At 42.5% G+C, this 21,395-nt stretch overlaps 1 protein-coding gene across 2 annotated transcripts in view; it reads right to left on the minus strand.

Moving 5' to 3' along the window:
• The window catches only part of PANK3 (pantothenate kinase 3), a 29,515-nt gene that overhangs the window by 6,947 nt on the left and 1,173 nt on the right, over positions 1-21,395 (minus strand). For both annotated transcript variants that reach the window (XM_032124504.1, XM_032124503.1), the window contains exons 2-6: positions 13,320-13,672; positions 12,244-12,497; positions 11,960-12,136; positions 3,204-3,327; positions 790-915 (exon numbers count right to left, since the gene is read on the minus strand). In XM_032124504.1, coding sequence (XP_031980395.1) covers positions 790-915; positions 3,204-3,327; positions 11,960-12,136; positions 12,244-12,497; positions 13,320-13,672 — 1,034 coding nt within the window. The remainder of the gene's footprint in view (positions 1-789; positions 916-3,203; positions 3,328-11,959; positions 12,137-12,243; positions 12,498-13,319; positions 13,673-21,395) is intronic.

The raw sequence follows: 21,395 nt of genomic DNA on the forward strand, positions 1-21,395 counted from the left end.
AATTTACCCAAAAAAAATCTGAAGAGAGTAGAACTAACAAGGAACTGTTACTGTGGACATCAGAACAGATTGTCAGTCTTGGGATAAGCAATAAAGGAAAAAAGTTGTGAGAATCAACTGAAGGGAATAGATGTAATGCTGTAATATTTGCAGATCAAGAAACTGAGGACAAAAAATCCTAACCCACTGCCAAGAAGCTACAAGTCAGCAACTGTTGCACCTGTAATTAACACTGATTGCGCCTGTATTTTAACCAAAACAAGTCAGAGCTCTCAGAATTACACACTGATCTGGATGGCAGAAGCTGCACAAAAGCAAGTTATTCTCAAAGCATAAAATCACTACAACAGCACTGAGGGGTCTGTGGTGGAATGAAAACAGGCCTTGTCAAAGCAGTCTCAACTTTCAAGACATTGCTCAAGCTCAGCTGAGAACAATGGAAGTGTTTCAAAGGCCCAAGCTTTACATTTCTGCACTCTTTAAACACAATACTTACTGTTGTTTCCACCCAAACCCAAGAAAGACTGGTGACCCTTAGCACAGAGTTTAACATTTTCTTGTCCCTCTCCAAAGATCCACAGCATGAACTGAGATACCCCAAAGTCACTGAAGTACTTCCCTGGCAGAAAACTGTTCCCAGAGAACCAATTCAGCAAGACAAACCTCCTCTTATTTCTAATATTTACTGAGCACTTGGTGCCTCAGGATATCACATATGAGAGCTACTCAATACAGGCATTTCTGATTTATGGTGAAACAATACACACAGATAACTGAGCCACAGCATACCTCATGTTCTAGGAACAAGGCCTTCAGCTGGCCTTTTGACCAGTAATCCAGTGCATATGCAAGAAGCTTCATTGACAAAGTATTCACACGCAAGAAATTGCCAACAAACACAACCCTGTTTATTTTCTAAAGAAAAAAAAAGAAAAACAGCAAAGGATTAAGTCTTTTCACTGTTTAACACAGCTTTGAAAAATTAAGCTATGAAAGATGAGACTGTCCTGAGCAAGGAAAAAACCACACAAACAAACAACCCACAATTAAAACATGGTTCCAAAATTTAAAACACAACATACTTGGGGAAAAGGAAAAACAGTGCAATCCTTGAGAATTAAAGGACTTAATTTACAGACAAGCAGCATTTGTCTTTCAAACTAAGTGAGCATTTTCAGCAATTACACCAAAGAAAGAGCCCATCTAAAAGTGAAATTAAATGTAAGATACTTCTGTTTGGTAGAGAAGACTCAATGCCTTCATAGCCCTGTACAATGCTGCTTGATCCATTTGCAACAAGGCAGCACTGTAAAGAAGCCGAAGACAGTAAGACATGACAGATGCTCCTTTCATCTTCAGACCTCAATATACCTCAGCCTGACATTAGACTAAGAGCTGAATACTACAAGTGAGCTGTGAATTTTAATCAAGTCAAATGTAAAAAAGTGAAGATCATTTAATATTCCCCATTAACTGAAGTAAATCCAACATTAGGCAAAAACATTAAACACTGGTTAAACAACACGAGAGGAAGAACCAAAGAAAATGTAATTGTGTTAGTCCTTAGCACAGTGCTTAAGTAAGCACTTAATTACATTAAATCAATGATCATATCCAAGTCATTACAAAAACTAATATGACAATTCAACCTGTAGTCAAATGTCCAATATGCAACTGTTTTTTAACCATCTTGATTAGTTCCCAGTGAGGACAAAATTATGCTTTGTTAAGGCACAAAACCATAATTTTGTGCTACTGCAGGAAGTCAAAATAATTACATTCATTTTATCTTTATACATCAGTTGAATGTACTAGTTTGTGTATCCCTATTAACTGTTTCTTATGATCTGTAGTTATGTGACTCATTATGTGACATAGCTGGAATTAGACCAAAAACCTCTTGGAATAAAGCTAGTTTGTGCAGTTTACAAGTTCTGATTTGTTGTCATTTACTCCCATCCTTAAACACAAATTGCATACATTTGCCTAAGACATGTAGTATGTACTTTCAACTTCATCCTCATTTTAACTCTTCTGGTATTAAGCTTTGCTATAAAGCAAAAAGCTAAAATTAACTTAACACTCACAAAATTACCTTTCTTCTCCAAGACAGACATGACAGAACAACTGAGAACGAAACTGAGGGAGAAATTGCAATATTAAAACTAGAAAATATAATTAATCTGGCTCCTAAGCGAAAGGAGGGTTACTGCAGCTAACAGAGCTGTTGGTACTTCTGAGACAGTCACGTCCCAAGATCTTAAGCAGAGCTCTAAATACAGCTACTCACAGTCTTCTCCAAGAAAGCTGTTACTAAACCTCGTTTTATCCCAAGTTTGTTGATAATGAAGGAAGAAATCCCTGCTGCTCTGACACTCATGTCTTCTATGCCTAAATTCAGTATTCTTCCACAGCTTCATGGCTGTCCACACTAATACTGAAACTGAACACATACTGGTTCTTTTTTAAACTTTGAGAAATAGAAGATGGCAGGAAACCCTCTCTGTATCAACCAGCCAGATGAGAGGTGTCAAAGCAATTTTTAAGTTTCAAGAACTAGAAAAAATTAAAAATAATGCTTAACTAGAAACAAGGCTTTCAACAGGCTTTGATCAGAGAATAGCTTCAGCTTGGAGAAGCTGCTGGAGGCCATCCTGCTCAAAGCAGGACTTTCAGCAACTTAATATTGCAGTTGCTCAAGTCACATATTTTGAAACTTCCAAAGACAGAGTCCACAGTCTGTCTCTGAGTCCATGTTTGAGGGCTGGGTGCATTCCCTAGCTGACCTTGCCTTGGCAGGGGAGTTGGACCAGATGATCTCCAGGACTCCTTTGCAGCTCTAACTGTTCTGTGGTTAAAGTCCTAGGAATTGCTTCAGAATATATTGATGCCCTCTGGAGAAGTGGGACAAGGATATCTTTGCCAATGGGGAGGGTACCTGATGAGGAACTTTGTTACGGAATAGAGCCCAAAGCCCGCAGGTAAGTGAGGGAGCAGGGGAGCACAGGATGTTGTGATGAAGGACTTGAAGTCCCCTTGCTAAAACAGGGTGACCGTAGGCACAACTCAAAGCTACTACATGAATTTCATTTCATCTGAGAATGTATTAAAAGATTTAGAGTATACACCATTTTAGCAGTCATTTCATGGGAAGACAAATAACAGAGCTGTAGCTAGATCATTTCCTTGTCAGAAGTTTTTACCTCATTTACTGCGCACATCCGCGCAATAGACCCAATATTATTGGTGATGGTGACCAATATGGCTCTTGCAAGATCTTCTTTACTGACAGACTCCCTCTTCTCTTTGTAGATCATATTCCCAAAACTAGAACAGGAGAAACGACCATTAGTTACAAAGTGATTCATGTGCATTTGAAGTAATTTCAGAACGGATGTTTTTATGTTGTACAGAACCTATGTCTCATGTTTGCTCTTTGAGGAACTCCCTTTCTAAGTCTGTATTAAATACAGCAATTTGACACTACATCTGTATTTATTCCTTCACAGGAAATAGTCAATTTTGTTACAGTAACAGCCCCCCAATAAAATACTTTTGTTCAGATTGGACTTCCATGAAGAACCACCTACAGTAAAATGGTCTTATTCTTCAGACAAGACTACTCTGCAGATCTAGTCACTGTGAATTAAGTCACTGCCTAACTCTGACTGGTGAATCCTCCACTTCTCATGCTTGCTTCCTCACAAGTATCTATCCATTCTTCTATTCTCAAAGTAGAAGAAAACCAGAGATGAATTGAAAGGTTTTATGATGGAACACAACCTTCTGAAACAAAATAACACAGCTGACAGAATGCAATTTAGGTTGCACAAATGAAGAGTTCCGGATCAGAAGGTGTCTTGGGGTGACCTTATGATGTGTATCCCATATCGCTGCCTATGCCCAGAAATTAATTTTTGTGCCTTTCTATGCCTCTAAACTGAGCCTGAAAGGGGGAAGGAAAAAACTGAGCAAAACTTTCTCAAAGCAGTTTGCAGCTCGTTCAAGGTTACAAAAAGATAGCAGGTTTTTTTTTTTTCCCCTAGCTGGGGCAGGGGAGGGAGGAAGCACCCGGCTTGTTTTTTTTTCCAGTCAGTTTTTGGCCAGTTTTTTCTTCTTGCTCTCTGGAGAGAGACTGAGAGTTGGACTTTGGATTTCCTTCTCTGGAATTCCGGATTTTTCCCCTTTTCTACTGGACTGCCTGATTGCTGTAACATCAGAGCACATCGGGAGGACTTTCCACCGGGCACAGAGGGCCTGGCCCCGGCCCAAGCCCCAGCTCCGAGGAGACCAAAGGGAGGACTCGAACACTTTCCCAGGTTTTTTCCTCTACCGCGAAAGATTTTACCATCTAACATTGTTTTCCTTCCCATGTGTTTGTTAAATAAATAGTTTTATCTTCTTCACTTTCCTTCGAGGAAAATTTATTTTTTCCCGAACCTGGTGGGGGAGGGGTGGTTGTGCCTTCTCTCAGAGGATATATTTCTAAATTTGCCCAAACTGGAACAAATTTAGTGGCGCCCAACTGTGTGGCTCGAAGGAAAGTGAAAAAACTTGTGCTAATTACATTTTGGGTTGAATTTACTTATTCTGTGTTGGAGTAAAGTAGTCACCATGCTGGTTGAGTTCATAATGTCTCTCTGGCTCGATGTACTCATGTCTTTCTGGTCCTTAGGCTTCATTGAGGTACTAGTGCTTTTTTGGTCCCTAGGGTTGTTTACCTATCCACAACTTGCTCCAATCTTGTCCCTGGTATGTAAATTTTACAGAGAAGGGAGACGAACCAGGATTTCTATTTTGCTGTGCTCGGTGATAATGATTTATAAGAAGTTGATAGAGGTACAAGCAGCTGTTCGAGGTGTGTATGATAAGTGGTTTCTCCGTCCTAACCCCAGTCCTAGCTTCAGTAGCCTGTTTTGGGAATTTATTAGTAATTGTACCCAGATTGTTAGAGGAGGAGGAGATGGGGTTTCCCTTCCCTTTAAATTTGATAGGTTATCTTTTGAGAATGTTCAGTATCCCCTTGATGTTAAAGAGACCACCCTCCTGGTATTTAATCTGGTAATCTTCCTCCATGTAATTCATAGCTTGTCTAGAATGAGAGCTCAGATTTCCAGGGTGACTGCTGAGACACCTGACCCAGAGGTGGAACATCTTGAGTGGTGTGGGGAATGGGAGGACATCGGCCAAACCCTAAAGAAATTCTCTGACCCGATAGTTTGGGATTTCCCATCTGAACAAATTCAGAAACCAGCTGAGGTGGGAAAATATCTGAAAGAGAAATACAATGACAATTCTAATGAGAACAAGCTCCTTGCAATATGTTGGGCTTTGGCATATGCCTATCGCACACTGCAGCAGCAAGTAAAGGTAGAGAGGCAGGAAGATAAATCAGCAAAGCCTGCAGATACCCCAGTCACTCAGGCTGCAGATAAACCAGACAGCAAGCCCAAACCAGATGGAGAGTCTAAGCCATTGACAGTGGCTCCTGTCACGAGGAAAAAGCACACAACCAAAACTGATCGCCCAGTGAAAGATGATGATGATGCAGGGGAAGGAACCTCAAAACCACCAACGGACTCAGGCACAGAAACCATTACTGAGTCCATGTCCATAAAGGACCTTCACAGCCTAAGAAAGGATTACACCCGACGGTCCGATGAATCCATAATAAGTTGGATGGTCCGTATTTGGGATGCTGCAGGTGATGATGTGATGCTGGACGGTGCTGAAGCGAGGCATTTGGGATCCCTGTCACATGATCCAGTGATCGACCAAGAGATGAAAAGGGAGGCTAACTCTACCAGTCTCTGGAGACGGATTTTGACAGGCGTGGCTGAAAGATATATGTGCGGAGATGATCTCTACATGCAGCAAACCCAGTGGAAGACCATAGAACAAGGGATCCAGCGCCTGAGAGAACTAGGGGTGGTAGAGGTTGTCTTCACAAATGACCCAGGATTGAGAAGTCCAGACCGGGCCAGAGTTATTCCATACATGTGGCGAAAACTCATACATCTTGGGCCACCAGAATATGCTTCTGCTTTAGCAATAATGAAACCGGACTACGGTGCGAATGAGACCGTGCGGGATATGGCAGTGAAGCTCAGAGCATATGCAGACTCTGTGCATGGCCCAACACATGCAAGAATTGCAGCTGTGGAAACACGTATGCAGAAAATTGATGATGAAATGAAGAAGAATCACCAGGAGATTAAAGAGTGCCTTCTCCGCGGACGTTCCCCAGAGAGAAGGTACATCCCACGAAGTGAGCTGTGGAATTTCCTGTGTGACAGTGGGGAAAACATGAGGAAGTGGGGTGGACAACCCACGTCTGCTCTGGCAGCACGAGTGAGTGAATTGAAGGAGCGCAAGTCTCAGAAAGGAGGATCTACCAAAAAGGAAGTAGCTCCAGTTGCCTGTAGCCAAACTGCTGGAAATGATGGAAAAGACGATGGCATGTCCAATTCCCATGAAGGAACCTCTAAGGTGCAGGCCCAGGGAAAGAAGGATAACCAGGCATAGAGGGGCCCTGCCTCTAGCCAGGTAGAGGCCAGGGAAAACCGTGTTTTTTGGACTGTGTGGATTCGTTGGCCTGGTACATCAGAACCACAAAAATATGATGCCTTGGTTGACACTGGTGCGCAGTGTACAATAATTCCATCGCAGCATGTGGGGGTAGAATCTGTTTCTATCTCTGGTGTAACAGGTGGATCACAAGATTTGACCTTGGTGGAAGCCGAGGTGAGCCTGACTGGAAATGAGTGGAAGAGACATCTCATTGTGACTGGCCCAGAGGCCCCGTGCATTTTGGGCATAGACTTCCTCCGGAACGGGTATTTTAGAGACCCAAAGGGACTCAGGTGGGCTTTTGGAATAGCTGCTGTGGAGACAGAGGGCATTAAGCAATTGAACGCTTTGCCTGGGCTATCAGAGAACCCGTCTGCAGTCGGCCTTCTGAAGGTGGAAGAACAAAGAGTACCAATTGCTACCTCGACAGTGCATCGCCGACAGTACCGGACAACTCGAGATGCTGTGATTCCCATCCACAAGATGATCCGTGAGCTAGAGAGCCAAGGGGTGATCAGCAAGACCCACTCACCCTTCAACAGCCCCATCTGGCCTGTGCGCAAGTCTGACGGGGAATGGAGATTGACTGTGGACTATCGTGCCCTGAATGAAGTGACTCCACCGCTGAGCGCTGCTGTGCCGGACATGTTGGAGCTCCAGTACGAGCTGGAGTCCAAAGCAGCGAAGTGGTATGCCACTATTGACATTGCTAATGCATTTTTCTCCATTCCTCTGGCAGCAGAGTGCAGGCCTCAGTTTGCCTTCACCTGGAGGGGCGTGCAGTACACCTGGAACCGACTGCCCCAGGGGTGGAAGCATAGCCCCACCATCTGCCATGGACTGATCCAGACTGCACTAGAAAAAGGTGAGGCTCCAGAACATTTGCAGTACATTGATGACATCATTGTGTGGGGGAACACCGCAACAGAAGTGTTTGAGAAAGGAGAGAAAGTTATCAGGATTCTCCTGGAAGCTGGTTTCGCCATCAAGAAGAGCAAAGTCAAGGGACCTGCCCGAGAGATCCAGTTCCTGGGAGTGAAATGGCAAGATGGACGGCGTCAGATTCCCACTGAGGTCATCAATAAGATCACAGCAATGTCTCCACCAACCAACAAGAAGGAAACACAAGCTTTCCTAGGCGCTATAGGTTTCTGGAGGATGCACATTCCTGAGTACAGCCAGATTGTGAGTCCTCTTTACCTGGTTACCCGCAAGAAGAACGATTTCCATTGGGGCCCTGAACAGCAACAAGCTTTTGCCCAGATCAAGCAGGAAATCGCTCATGCGGTAGCCCTTGGCCCAGTCAGGACAGGACCCGAAGTGAAGAACGTGCTCTACTCTGCAGCCGGGAGCCATGGCCTGTCCTGGAGCCTTTGGCAGAAGGTGTCCGGTGAGACTCGAGGTCGACCACTGGGATTTTGGAGCCGAAGCTACAGAGGGTCTGAGGCCAACTACATCCCAACAGAGAAGGAAATCTTGGCAGCCTATGAAGGAATCCAAGCCGTCTCAGAGGTAATTGGCACTGAGGCACAACTCCTCCTGGCACCCCGACTACCAGTGCTAGGGTGGATGTTCAAAGCAGAGGTTCCCTCTACCCACCATGCCACCAATGCCACATGGAGCAAATGGATTGCTCTCATCACACAGCGCGCCCGTATCGGAAAACTGAATCGCCCTGGGATTTTGGAAATAATTACAAACTGGCCTGAAGGTGAAAACTTTGGTCTCACTGATGAAGAAGAACAAGTGACACGTGCTGAAGAAGCTCCACCGTACAACCAGCTGCCATCAGAAGACACACGCTACGCTCTTTTCACCGACGGTTCTTGTCGCATCGTAGGGATGAAACGAAAGTGGAAAGCAGCCGTATGGAGTCCCACACGACGGGTTGCAGAAGCTACTGAAGGAGAAGGGGGATCAAGCCAACTCGCTGAACTCAAAGCTGTTCAACTAGCCCTGGACATTGCTGAAAGGGAGAAGTGGCCAAAGCTCTACCTCTACACTGATTCATGGATGGTAGCCAATGCTCTGTGGGGATGGTTAGAAAAGTGGGAAAAAGCTAATTGGCAGCGTAGGGGAAAACCAATCTGGGCTGCTGAAGAGTGGAAAGACATCGCTGCCCGAGTAAGAAAGCTGGTTGTGAAAGTCCGCCATGTAGATGCCCATGTCCCCAAGAGTAGGGCTAATGAAGAACACCAAAACAACAAGCAGGTAGATCAGGCTGCAAAGATAGAAGTGTCACAGGTAGACTTGGACTGGAAACACAAGGGAGAGTTGTTTCTAGCTCGATGGGCCCATGATGCCTCAGGCCATCAGGGCAGAGATGCCACCTATAAGTGGGCACGAGACCGAGGGGTGGATCTAACCATGGACAGTATCTCCCAGGTTATCCATGATTGTGAGACATGCGCTGCGATCAAGCAGGCCAAGCGGGTGAAGCCCCTGTGGTACGGTGGGCGATGGTCCAAATACAAGTACGGGGAGGCCTGGCAGATTGATTATATCACACTGCCTCAAACCCGCCAAGGCAAGCGCTATGTGCTCACAATGGTAGAAGCCACCACTGGATGGCTGGAGACCTACCCTGTGCCTCATGCTACTGCCCGGAACACCATCCTGGGCCTGGAAAAGCAAGTCCTTTGGAGGCATGGCACCCCTGAGAGAATTGAATCTGACAATGGGACTCATTTTAAGAATAGCCTTATTAACACCTGGGCTAGAGAACATGGCATTGAGTGAGTGTACCACATCCCTTACCATGCACCAGCTGCAGGCAAAGTGGAACGGTGCAATGGATTGTTGAAAACCACTTTGAAGGCACTGGGTGGGGGAACTTTCAAAAATTGGGAACAGAATCTAGCAAAAGCCACCTGGTTAGTTAACACCCGAGGTTCCACCAATAGAGCTGGTCCAGCCCAATCTGAATCCCTGCATACAACAGATGGAGATAAGGTCCCAGTAGTGCATGTCAGAGGTCTATTAGGAAAGACTGTGTGGATAAATTCTGCCTCGAGTACAGACAAACCCATCCGTGGGGTTGTCTTTGCTCAGGGACCTGGTTGCACATGGTGGGTAATGCAGAAAGATGGAACAACACGTTGTGTACCACAGGGAGATCTGATTGTTGTGTGACAACCACCTGTAGTGTGAAATGCCAGTATACCCCTGCTTGTTGATTATCACTGTCACTGTTCATATATAGCTGTGTATATATATATATATATATATATATTAATGTGTGTGTAAAATTGGAATATCTTAGTTTGGGCATTGAGCCAACAATATGGGATAAGGGGTGGAATGTCTTGGGGTGACCTTATGATGTGTATCCCATATCGCTGCCTATGCCCAGAAATTAATTTTTGTGCCTTTCTATGCCTCTAAACTGAGCCTGAAAGGGGGAAGGAAAAAACTGAGCAAAACTTTCTCAAAGCAGTTTGCAGCTCGTTCAAGGTTACAAAAAGATAGCAGGTTTTTTTTTTTTTCCCTAGCTGGGGCAGGGGAGGGAGGAAGCACCCGGCTTGTTTTTTTTCCAGTCAGTTTTTGGCCAGTTTTTTCTTCTTGTTCTCTGGAGAGAGACTGAGAGTTGGACTTTGGATTTCCTTCTCTGGAATTCCGGATTTTTCCCCTTTTCTACTGGACTGCCTGATTGCTGTAACATCAGAGCACATCGGGAGGACTTTCCACCGGGCACAGAGGGCCTGGCCCCGGCCCAAGCCCCAGCTCCGAGGAGACCAAAGGGAGGACTCGAACACTTTCCCAGGTTTTTTCCTCTACCGCGAAAGATTTTACCATCTAACATTGTTTTCCTTCCCATGTGTTTGTTAAATAAATAGTTTTATCTTCTTCACTTTCCTTCGAGGAAAATTTATTTTTTCCCGAACCTGGTGGGGGAGGGGTGGTTGTGCCTTCTCTCAGAGGATATATTTCTAAATTTGCCCAAACTGGAACAGAAGGGCACTTCCCATACTATGCACAGCACAAAAGAGAAGACAAGAATCCATAGCTAAGTGTGATATTTTACCATCAAGGACTCTGTGCCAGATATAAATCAGTCTGGAGAGCAAGAACCTTGATTATTCTAAAACTCAAAAAGCCATTAAAGCTCTCAAGGATCTTAAAAAGTAAATGAGAACAGAAAGTACCAACTTAAAGCAAGTTAAAACATACTGACTAAAGTGTAAAGTTCACACATATTAAAACCTCTCAACACATGGGCTCTTCAAGAGGCTTGGACTTAGGTGGCTGGAGAGGGAGAACAATTAAGTTGCCATGAATTATGACTCTCTATTGAATAAAAGCAAAGATTTAATGAACACTCCTATGTACATATTAGTTTTGCTTGCAGAGTTTATTTTTCTTATCTTTCGTAAGAGTAGTGAAGCTGCAGCATCATCAATAATATTCCCCAACGGAAATAGTATGTGCAGCTGTGACAAAAGTCCTCTGTCATTGACAATGACATTCATTCTCATGGTGCAAACTGTTTGTGTTCAACAGCCCTCATCAACGAGAAAAGTAGTTAAACATTACACCAGACGTCTGTAGTAACAACCATGTTTCCAAAACAATTAGGAATTGCTCCACTGTAAGAGCAACACAAAAGCCATCTCCTACTCACCTTCCCTCTACACAATGGCTCTACTAAAATATCCTAGGAAATCAAAAAGAAATTGGGACTTTTTTCCCCTCTCTTGTACTGGTTTTGACTGGGACAAAGTTAATTTTCTTCCTAGTAGCTGTATGCTGGTTTTAGCTGGGATAGTTAAATTCTCTTCATTGCAGCCACTATGGGGCTGTGTTTTGGATTTGTGCTGGAAACTGTTGATAACACAGGGATGTTTTTATTATTGCTGAGCAGGGCTTGCACACAGTCAAGGCCTTTTCTGCTCCTCACCCCACCCCAGCAGCAGGCAAAATGGAGCTGCACAAGGAGTTGGGAGGGGACCATCCTGCTCTGTTCCATTTCTGTCCTGTTAAACACTCTTTATCTCAACCCACCAATTTCATTTTTTCCTCCCAGTTCTCTCCCCCATCTCACTGGAGGGAGTGACTGAGAGGCTGTGTGGTGTTTAGCTGCCTGCTGGGTTACACCACACCACCTCTGCACTGTGTTCCTGCTGCTCCTGCGATCACCTTGCGATCACCTCTGACTCACACAAAGCTGTGCATGAAATACCACAGGAGGTTTCTTCAATCTCTACCTAGCAGGCACCTGCATGTGGCTTTAAACCTCCAGGAAAGCTGAGGATACATACTTTTAGGATAAAAATGTAACTTGACTACAATAAAACCTTGCATAAAAGCAGTTCTCTCTGTATGAAGTGTTTAAGTCTTGTTTTTGAAGCTCCATACCCACAAAAGAACCCACAAAGAGCCTCCCGCTTACCTGGATGCTACAGCCCATCCTGGTAAGCCAAATCTTTCATAGTCTCCTCCATAAATATCCCGAACCAGCTTGTCAGCATGTGTGCTGTCTCCTTTGGATGCCATTTCCAGAGCTTCTTCAAAACTTTCACAGCCCGTCAACAAACTGCATAACCCAAGAAAGGTCCCTCCACCTAGACTAAGGACAGAGAAAACCAGTTGCTTTTAAACAGCATTTCCTCACATAAAAGATCCATATGTCATTGCCTCATAGAGTAACAACGCCAACGTAGGTTTTTAAATTACCTTGTTCCAGTTACTCTTTTATAGTTGTCTTTGGAATGGACTGATAAAATACTGACTCCTGAACCAATGTTAACAACCAGCAATGGGTATGGATCATCCAGGTTAAAAGGCATCTTTTGGCATCTCTCGGGATCTGAGGCATTTTCAAAATAGTAGCACTCTGCCTGGCCATTGAAGCTGACAGAGTCTATGTACAATAAGCCTTTGACAAGGCAGTCAAGCTCATCCAGTTTGTGCAGCTGGAGGTTTCCAATCTGTGTTAAGAAAGAAAAAAAAGACTGTGGCAACATGCTCTAACATTGCACAAATGTGCTACAAATTTATGACTATTATTTGTACTGCCCAACTTTAAGAAGTTATCTCACATGACTAATGCAGGAATTTCAATGCCACTAAAAAGCCAACAAAGAATTCAGAGCTAAATTCTGAATACACAAACTAGCAAGTTAATCTGAGTGTAAATCCAGATCCGACCTGAATCAAGAAGAGAGAAGCAGTGTAAGTATCTGCTTTGCTAAGCTCAAAGATAACTTCTGAGATACTAAGACATTACTCCATTGAAAAATTAACAACATTTTTCATCAATTTAGATCAATAAAAAGGTCATCGAATACCCTAGAGGCCCCGCTGAGTGTCATCTTGGTGGAACTCACATCTGCACATCTTTTCAAGGTTTGTGGGGTTCCTCCCACACCTTACAAGTCAAAACAGTAATTTCTAAGATATCAGCACATAAAAAGCTCAATTTCATTGTACTAACTATCCTTGCAACTTTATTAACACTCCAAGGATCATAGGAAAACCACAGGTCAGCGATTCTGTGGGGCTTAAGGCTCACTACAGTTCTTCCATAGTTCTGCACGTGATATTTAAACCGCCGTTCTCTCATAAAGCAGAAGGACAATTAACAGGTGCTGTGGATTCCAGGAAGGCTGTAACTTCCCACCATGCTTAATACAACTCATAATGAAAAGTATTAGAGCTTCCCACAGTTTTTCAAAATACAGATTATTTTAACCCATCACCAGCAATGCTTTCAGCATCAGCTGCAGGCAGAGGCAAGCCAGGCTACCTACTGTGCGAAAGTCTTCCTCGAACTTGTACGCGCCACCGCCGGTGGCACAGAGCACCGTGTGTAGTGTTGAGAAGTTTTTATTTCTTCCCATTTGGATAAAGGTAGGCAAATCATGAGTTGGGAACCGAATAAAGTGCAAGTTTCCTCTTCGAGCAAAAATCGTTAAGTCTTTCAGCTCCAGGTGGACATCCCGAATGCCAGTGGATCCGTAGGCTACATTGGAAGTCAGGTATTTGCGGATGCTCTTCAGGCTTTCAACTTCCTCCTGCTCCTCCTCTGCAGTGATGTCAATAGGTTCAAAATAGGCAAGTTTGACCAACGTTCCCCCAATGTCCATGCCAAACCATGGGAAAGCTGTGAAGATACAACAATTAGCCATTAGGTCTGTTGAAGAGCAAAAGCCATACATGGAGCTTAAGACTGAACCAGGGCTGTACTTTTCAACATGACAGACATTAGCAACAAACCTGACAGGAGAAAAGAATTAGCACTCATTTCAGTTACATGACCTTAAATATCTCTTGTCACAGGTAAAAATGGAAAAATGAGCAACTCTACACATTTAAATGCTATAACATGCTTAGAAAGCTGAACTAAAAATTCTCCAAGCTGTATCATATCTTTCAGACCCACTCATAAACAAAATTCAACCACTTTTTTTTTATTGAGAACAAAGGATTAAAATAACCTTTGCATCTAAAATAACAGCTCTGACGTAGTTCAGCACAAAGACTGCAGCACACACTTGAAGAAAGCAGTTACACATTACAGCTGACAACAGGGGCAGGACAGGTACTCCTCCTCTAACAGTCCCTCACATAACATGGCTGTTGAGAGGAAAGCTTTAATTTATTTGCATGCACTTTAAAAATTGACACAGCTAAGATGTCCAATTTCTATCCCTTGAAGTTAAAGGGATAACAAAATGTCCTATTAAGAAGTGCACACAAAAGAGAAAATTAATATTACTGAATTTAGGTTCAGTTTTTTGGTTTTTTTTTTCCCTTTTTTTTGGTACCTTGGCTAGGAAAGGAGAATTTCTGTACTACAAAATAACAACACTAAAGCACAAGTGCTTTGCTTTGTCCCTTATGTGGGATGACTGCAGTTCCTAAAGGGGATTTTATGGTCCATGACATGCAGGACCATAATCTGAATATGCCTCTATCAATAAATATTCCTAACTATGTGGAGTTAAACAGATACTCAGCGCCCTACTGCAAAGACAACATCTTCAACTGAGAGCTATCCCACTGTCAGTTCCCAGAAACAGTATTTAAAACTTAAAAATTAAGAAAGATCTTGGATATCCAGCTGGGAAGCTCACGTGTTTATTTCCTAATTGACACTATAACTTGCTTGGTTTTGCTTCCTCTTTTTCTTTTCTTTTTTAGCATTCCAATTTATTTCTTCAGATGTAATTCGTATCTTACAGAAGCATGAAATTCAGGAACAAAACCACAAATATGTTAATATGCTTCTCATGAGCAAGATGCAATTACACTGTATTTACATTACCAGTGGGATCTATCCTTGAGAAGAATGACCTACCAAAATATTTTAATGTATTTAGGCAAGGCTGGCTCTGTGTCAGTTCATTTATGAGTGCTAAAGTTAAGAAGAAAAGAAACTTCAATGATGCCTCAACTTTCAGAAACGGGTGTCAATAGAATATTGTCAGATATTAACAAAAAAATTTAGTTGGTTATCTCACTGATCTTGAAAAATTAAATTTAAATACAAAGGTAAATTCTGTGACATAATCTAGCTTGAAGTGGAAATGAAGGCGTTCTATAAACCTGGTATCTTTTCCATAAAGCTGAGGGCTAAGCATAAAGACACAAATTAATTGACTTTGCTGCTGCATGCCTGACTTCTTCACCCTGAGACTATGGACATAAGAAAATTTGTCATCTTACTGTCTGACCACAATTAGCTGAGGATTTATTAAGTGACCTCACCAAGTTTCAACATCTTGCCATGAATGATGTCACGAGAACAAAACTGAAGAAGGGAAGTTGATTCACCCAGCAGACCAGACCATGTCTGTAGGAGTCAATCCAACCCATGCAGAATTCACCTAGGGCACAGCAACCCAAGTACTACCCGGATTCTTCCTGTTCAGTAGACCTAGTAAGTAACTACAATCTCGTCCTCCAAAAGAGGAAAGAAGGGGAAACAGCTGAAAGTTCATGTGATGAGTTTAAGGATGATGTGGTGCATGTCATGCCTCTTTGTCAGAAGATCCACTGCATCCCATGTTAAATGATCCAAAAAGCTTTTGCAAATGCAGCATTAGTCACGCCTCTGTAAGTCTTAAGATTTATGGATCTCGTATACCAAGTAAAAAACAAGAACAGTTGAACTGTAAGTTTATTCCATAATTTAAATGAGAACACATTTTATGCTAAAAAATGGGATCACGCTGTAAAAGATCAGTTTTCTGGGTTGACTGAGTGATCTTAACAGCCATTTACAGATTTTGAAACTGAAGAAATAAGCCAGTTTTCACCTTTGTGACAAATCCCAGGAAGTTTTATATTTTTCTATTGAAAATTTGTCAAGATTTGGCTGGCAAGTACATTGCTCAAGTTTCATTTGCAAGGTGGAGGAGTTTTGACAAGCAACTGGGCCCACGTATGGTTAACCTAGTCCTTATACCAGCAAGAAGGTGTTACACAAGGATTCTTGCGGATGCAAGCCACTCCTGATTGATTTATATTGATTTTGTTACAGGTACAGCCAGGAAAATGAAAGCCATTTTGTTTTCCAAACACAGAAGGGGACCCACATACACACGTGGATAGTATATGGTAAAGGCACAATCAGTTGGCATTGATAGAAATACATTCAAATTCAGTAGAATCAGTGTAACTGTTCATGGACACAACATGGAAACCTCATAAACCCTCCTCTTACTGCTGCAGGTTTACTTAGGGTAGATCCTGGCTCAGGAGCCATCCTATCTGGATGCAGGGATACATCAATGACTCTATAAAAGGTATTTTTATACTTGTATTTGTGGGTCATGCTTCTCTGAGAGATTTAGGAGAATGCCAGCAGCACAACCTTTTGAAAAAATATCCCCAGACACCAGCTTGATCCTTTCAGCAGTCACAGTTACAGAAACGTATCTGGATGAGACCAATACCAATTACACAACCTTCTTTTCAAGCTTATAGGTCTGCAGATACTAGGTCTGAAGACTCGCACAACTGTAACCATCATTCCACAGCTTCATAAGGAGTCAAGTCCCCTGCACTAAAACGGGACTTTTTTTCCACAGCTCTATGGGGATTAGATCATTAAAAGATTTTTTTTCAGCTTTTCCTCTTTATTGTTATTCCCAGGAAGAGCCCACAAAAAGCAATGCACAGCTCAGAAATATTCCTTGCTGAGAATGTAACTCCTATTCACAGAAGAAATCCAGGGCTCAACTATTCAAAGTTCAGCTCCTCTCTGCAGTGGTCAGCAACAATTTGAAAAAAGTAAGAATTCCAGCTTTTTACTTAACAAGCCCAACTGCCTTGCGCAAACTACATAAAACTCTTTCAAAAACACACATTCTGCTTTTAGGAAGTCAGGCCAGGCTCTATTTAAGAATACACAAAATACAGATCCTTACTATCCAAGAAGAGACAGATACGTGAAGTAGAACACTAACTGGGAAGTCAAAACCCATATGGTGTTTAATGTGATACTTCACACCAAATTTAACTGTCTCCAGGACAGCAAGAAGAGTACCAAAATGTACAACCTCCTTAATTACAAACCCAGATTTTCTTTCACTCCCAGCTCTGCCAGGAGCCACTGTGGTCCCTACCTAGACACAGCAGCCAGGAACCCTTGCAATAAAGCAACAGATTGCTCTGTACATGCTGTGAAGACAGCTTTGAGGGGCAACCTGCTCAGAATTCAAAAAACCATGATCGTTAAAAGGACTCCCTAGAACTGCTTCCTGCAATTAGAAAAGCACTTCCTGCAAGGGAAGAGTGCTGTGGTCACACAATGATGTAGCGGTTCTGTTGAGTAAGAAAACCCATGCTGGTGGCTGTTGCATGTTATTTAAACCCTAATAATCTTTAGAGATACACAGGGAAGCCTCATTCTCTTGTGTCTGCACTTCTCAAGTTCACGCTGTGCAGAGTCACTGGCAGCAATCTTAAGGTTACTTATATCTTACAATATAAGGTCATTATATGCCAAAGGATATTAATTACGGTACATGTCTTTTTAGTGGCAACGCAAGCACAAAGGTTGAAGTGTCTTCCTTTTCCACGTGTTCTGTAGGGGACCTTCGAAGCTTTCCACCCAGACCACATACTTGCATTTTGATTTTGCACACCCATTCTGGATCCAAAGCTGCAGGAAGTACACACTCAAACACTTAACTACTCCCCCCTTATTCAGCCAAGCCTAAGATTCCTCTGTTACATGTTCTGTTTGTATTTAGCTTTTAAAAACTGAGAAACAGATGCCTGTCAACCTCTTTCCTATGAATGTAATGACATATTTAAAACACAAACACCTTTGAAATACTTCCCTCTCCCTGTAAGATAAAGTAACACTCTGGGTCAGCCCTGTATAAACTAACACGAACCAACCTTCAAAGAAGAGTAGCTAACTCCTAACTCAAGCTGGGAGCTTGGCACCATGGGGAAAAAAAAATAAATTCACAACTGTCAGAGACAGCAAAAAACAGCCTAACACATTTTGTGTCATCTCTGTAAGAAAGCTTATGCATTATTAAGACATAAGACTGTTGCACTCCAAGTACAAACATGGCTTGGGAAACGACTGTCGAAGGGTGCTAAAGCTCATGATTCTATACAGCTTTAAAACACAAGAAAGGAAAATGATCATGAAAGCCACAAAAATTTAAGCTTACTTCTGCCAGCACTGCAACAGTTCTTTGTGAAAGTATGCAGTATCATCAGTTCTGATGCCCAAAACTTACCTATTTCAGCTCACTATGTAGCCTTTGATCACAAAACTAACCTTGATCCCATTCTTATCTGAATACTGACAAGGCAAACGACTATTTAAAGGTTCTACTGAACTATTACACAGTGTTTATAAACACATAAACTAAATGCCTCTTGCACTTTCTCCAAATTAATTTTCTTCTCTGCAAGTGCACCCATTCTTTACTTCCAGCATTTCCCTAAAACATCAGCATCAGCATCAAATATCAGCAAAGTAAAACCTGAGGGCAAACTCTTAACAGCTAAATCGGCTGGGGGGCTAAGGCAGCTAATGTGAGGAATGGGACAAGTTAAGAGAAAACACACCAAAGCTTGTTGAACTGCTAAATTAAATGGGATTAACCTGAGGGCTGGGCAGCAGAATGCCTTTGCTATGCCCATGAACACCAATCTACACAGTCTAGGAACCTCTACAGAGCAAAAGTGCACTTAAGTGTCCTTAGTCCTTGAAACACTGGAGACTTTCTCTCCTTAACAAGTTGTGTAACAGGTTTTTGATTCAAATATCCCAAGTCCAGCTCAAAATACATTTGGGCTGGACAGAATTAACATGCAAATTAAATGTATCTGACACGCCCTGGCACATCCTCCCATTTTCCTTGTGGGAAAACTCCATCATGCTCTGCAAACTCCCACTCAGCCACCTCTTATCACGCTCCAGAACAGCCCTGTTCACAGTGGGAGGACAGGTGGTAATGGGCAATTACCATAACTGCTCTTCATGGGCTTTATCACTTCTACAAGTGCGTACCATGTAAAGCTTAATACAAGACAAAATATCGCTGCTTTCAGCTTCTCCCTCTTTGCTCATTCTGGTAATTTTGTTGACATTTCAGCAGCAGTCTCTTTGGGGATAGGTGTTATTACAGTGAGATACAGAATGCAGAGGCACAACTTAACACGTAAGAGATGCACTGTGTATAACACTTTTAGTATACACAGTTCCTGGCAGTATTAATCCATTATTAGAAATATATTTTTCAACTGCAATCAAGTGAGAGCCTTGAACATCTGCTATGGGCTAATAATCAGCTTTCAAGGACTAATAAGAAAATGCTAGGATACCAAAAATCTACGCAGCAAATTCCATGGAAAAAAAAAATCCATCTATTTATAAGGGATTCTCCATCAATCTAAATGGATTTTTAATCAATTTTACTATACTAATCCTCCATGTGACCGCAATGATTATATGCGTCCATAGAACCCCACTGGAAAAAATAAACTTGAGATTTTAATCTTTCCTTTATACTGATGCAGGATTTTGCAAATCTCTGAAATGTACATTCATGTATTAGTGTGTCTCAATTCATCTCAAGGAAAACACAGGCATTTGTTCTCAAACTATTTTCAATTAACAGTCAAAAGGAACAAACTGCAAAAAGTAACATACACAAGTATATTAAATGCTCAAAGTCTTTGCCTTTCCTTCAGCACTCTGTTGCACTCCAGAGCCAAGAGGAAGGGCTCCAACTCCTCTGGAGAGCACAGCACGCTGGCACCTCGCCTTCCCCCGCCAACACGTACAGCTCTCTCTGAATGAGTTCCTGCTCTCTTCCCTTTGGGCAGATCCCACACAGCAGCAGTTCTGCAAGACTCACTGCTCTCACATTTATCATCTCAACCCACAAATAACCTTTGGAAATTTCCTTGAAAATTGCCAGCCATTCTTCCCCATGGGCATTTTCTCAGAAGAGCTATCATTCAACTGCTGCTTGGAAAGTTCCTCTGGAGGTCATCTGGTCTGACCTCTCAGTTACACCAGCAGAAAAACTGCCAGTACGAGATGAGGTCAGCTACAGCTTTGTCCAGTCAACACTTTGAGTCCTCAGAAGTTTTTCAAGAATCCTCCAAGAATGGAGACTCCACAACCTCTCCAGCTTCCACTGCTACACTAACTTAGTACAAGGTTTTCCTGGTTTGAATTGATGAGATACTCCTTTAAAATGCCTGACTCCTCTCATCACCAGCAGCTGAGATTTAAATGGCTCTTTACTAGCCTCTTTTAAGACAGCCAATCTCAGAAGCTGTGTTCCATAAATTCTGCTGCATTTCTCACAGTTTTTACTCCAACAAATTAGCGACAGCATTAGTCAGGTGAAGATCTGGAAGGGAGGACCACACAAGCATGTCTAGGCAGTGTATCCACATCAGGGACTCTGAACTGGTTTGGTGTCTCCATTTTACCCTCACCTCTCTCATGCCAGTCACTGCAATCAGGCCTTCCTTCCTGATGCTAAACATCACAGATAAAAGTACACGCAGACTAAAGCAATCTGCTCAATTCTACTTTGCAGGTTCTTAAGTAACAATTATCCATTTTTCCCCAGAATCACATTTGGCTGCATCACAGATGATTAGGTACTCACTTGGTCTAAGGAACGTACACTCAGCAGTTGTGTTGAAAAGTGTCTGCAAGTGTCTTAGCCAAATAATTTGTAAACAGTCTAAAAGTGGTATTGAGCCCAACTCAGCTTTCATGTCAACATGAGCATTTAAGCCAAACTGACAGCAGTATCTGGGTACCAGAGACCCTGAACATCAATTTCCATCGTCATTACTTCTGTGGATCTGCTCCTCTTCAAACATTCAGCTGCTCTCTCAGTGTGACTAACCAGGAGCAGAAATCTGCAGATTGAGTCTAAAGTTCACTGCCTAAGAAACTCCATGCTATTATCTTTTAAAAAGTCACCAGCTCCAAAGTATGTTCAAGAGTCAAGAAGAAATAAACAATGCAGTTTGACACTATTCTTCCCCTCCTGCTTATGCAGATCCAACTGTTTCTAATTCCCATCATGAAACCAACACCGAAGTTCAAATTCAAGAACTGGAAGAGTGCAACTACAACTGTAGCATATTTGAACAGTTAAAACTTCTTGAAAACATTTGCACTGCTATTTAGCCATGGGGCTTAAATCCACCACTAAAGAAAACAAAGCTTTGAGGTCCAGCAGAGATAGTCCTGAAATCAGCAGGTTTCTGCAGTAGGAGCAGCCATAGTCTCACATTTGAATTATCAAACCGCTATAACGTTTTACAGACAGCTACTGCTGTCTTGGTAACATTTCTTAATATTATACCAGGGGAAAAGA

The sequence above is a fragment of the Corvus moneduloides genome, chromosome 15 (assembly GCF_009650955.1).
Source record: "Corvus moneduloides isolate bCorMon1 chromosome 15, bCorMon1.pri, whole genome shotgun sequence".
NCBI lineage: Eukaryota > Metazoa > Chordata > Aves > Passeriformes > Corvidae > Corvus > Corvus moneduloides.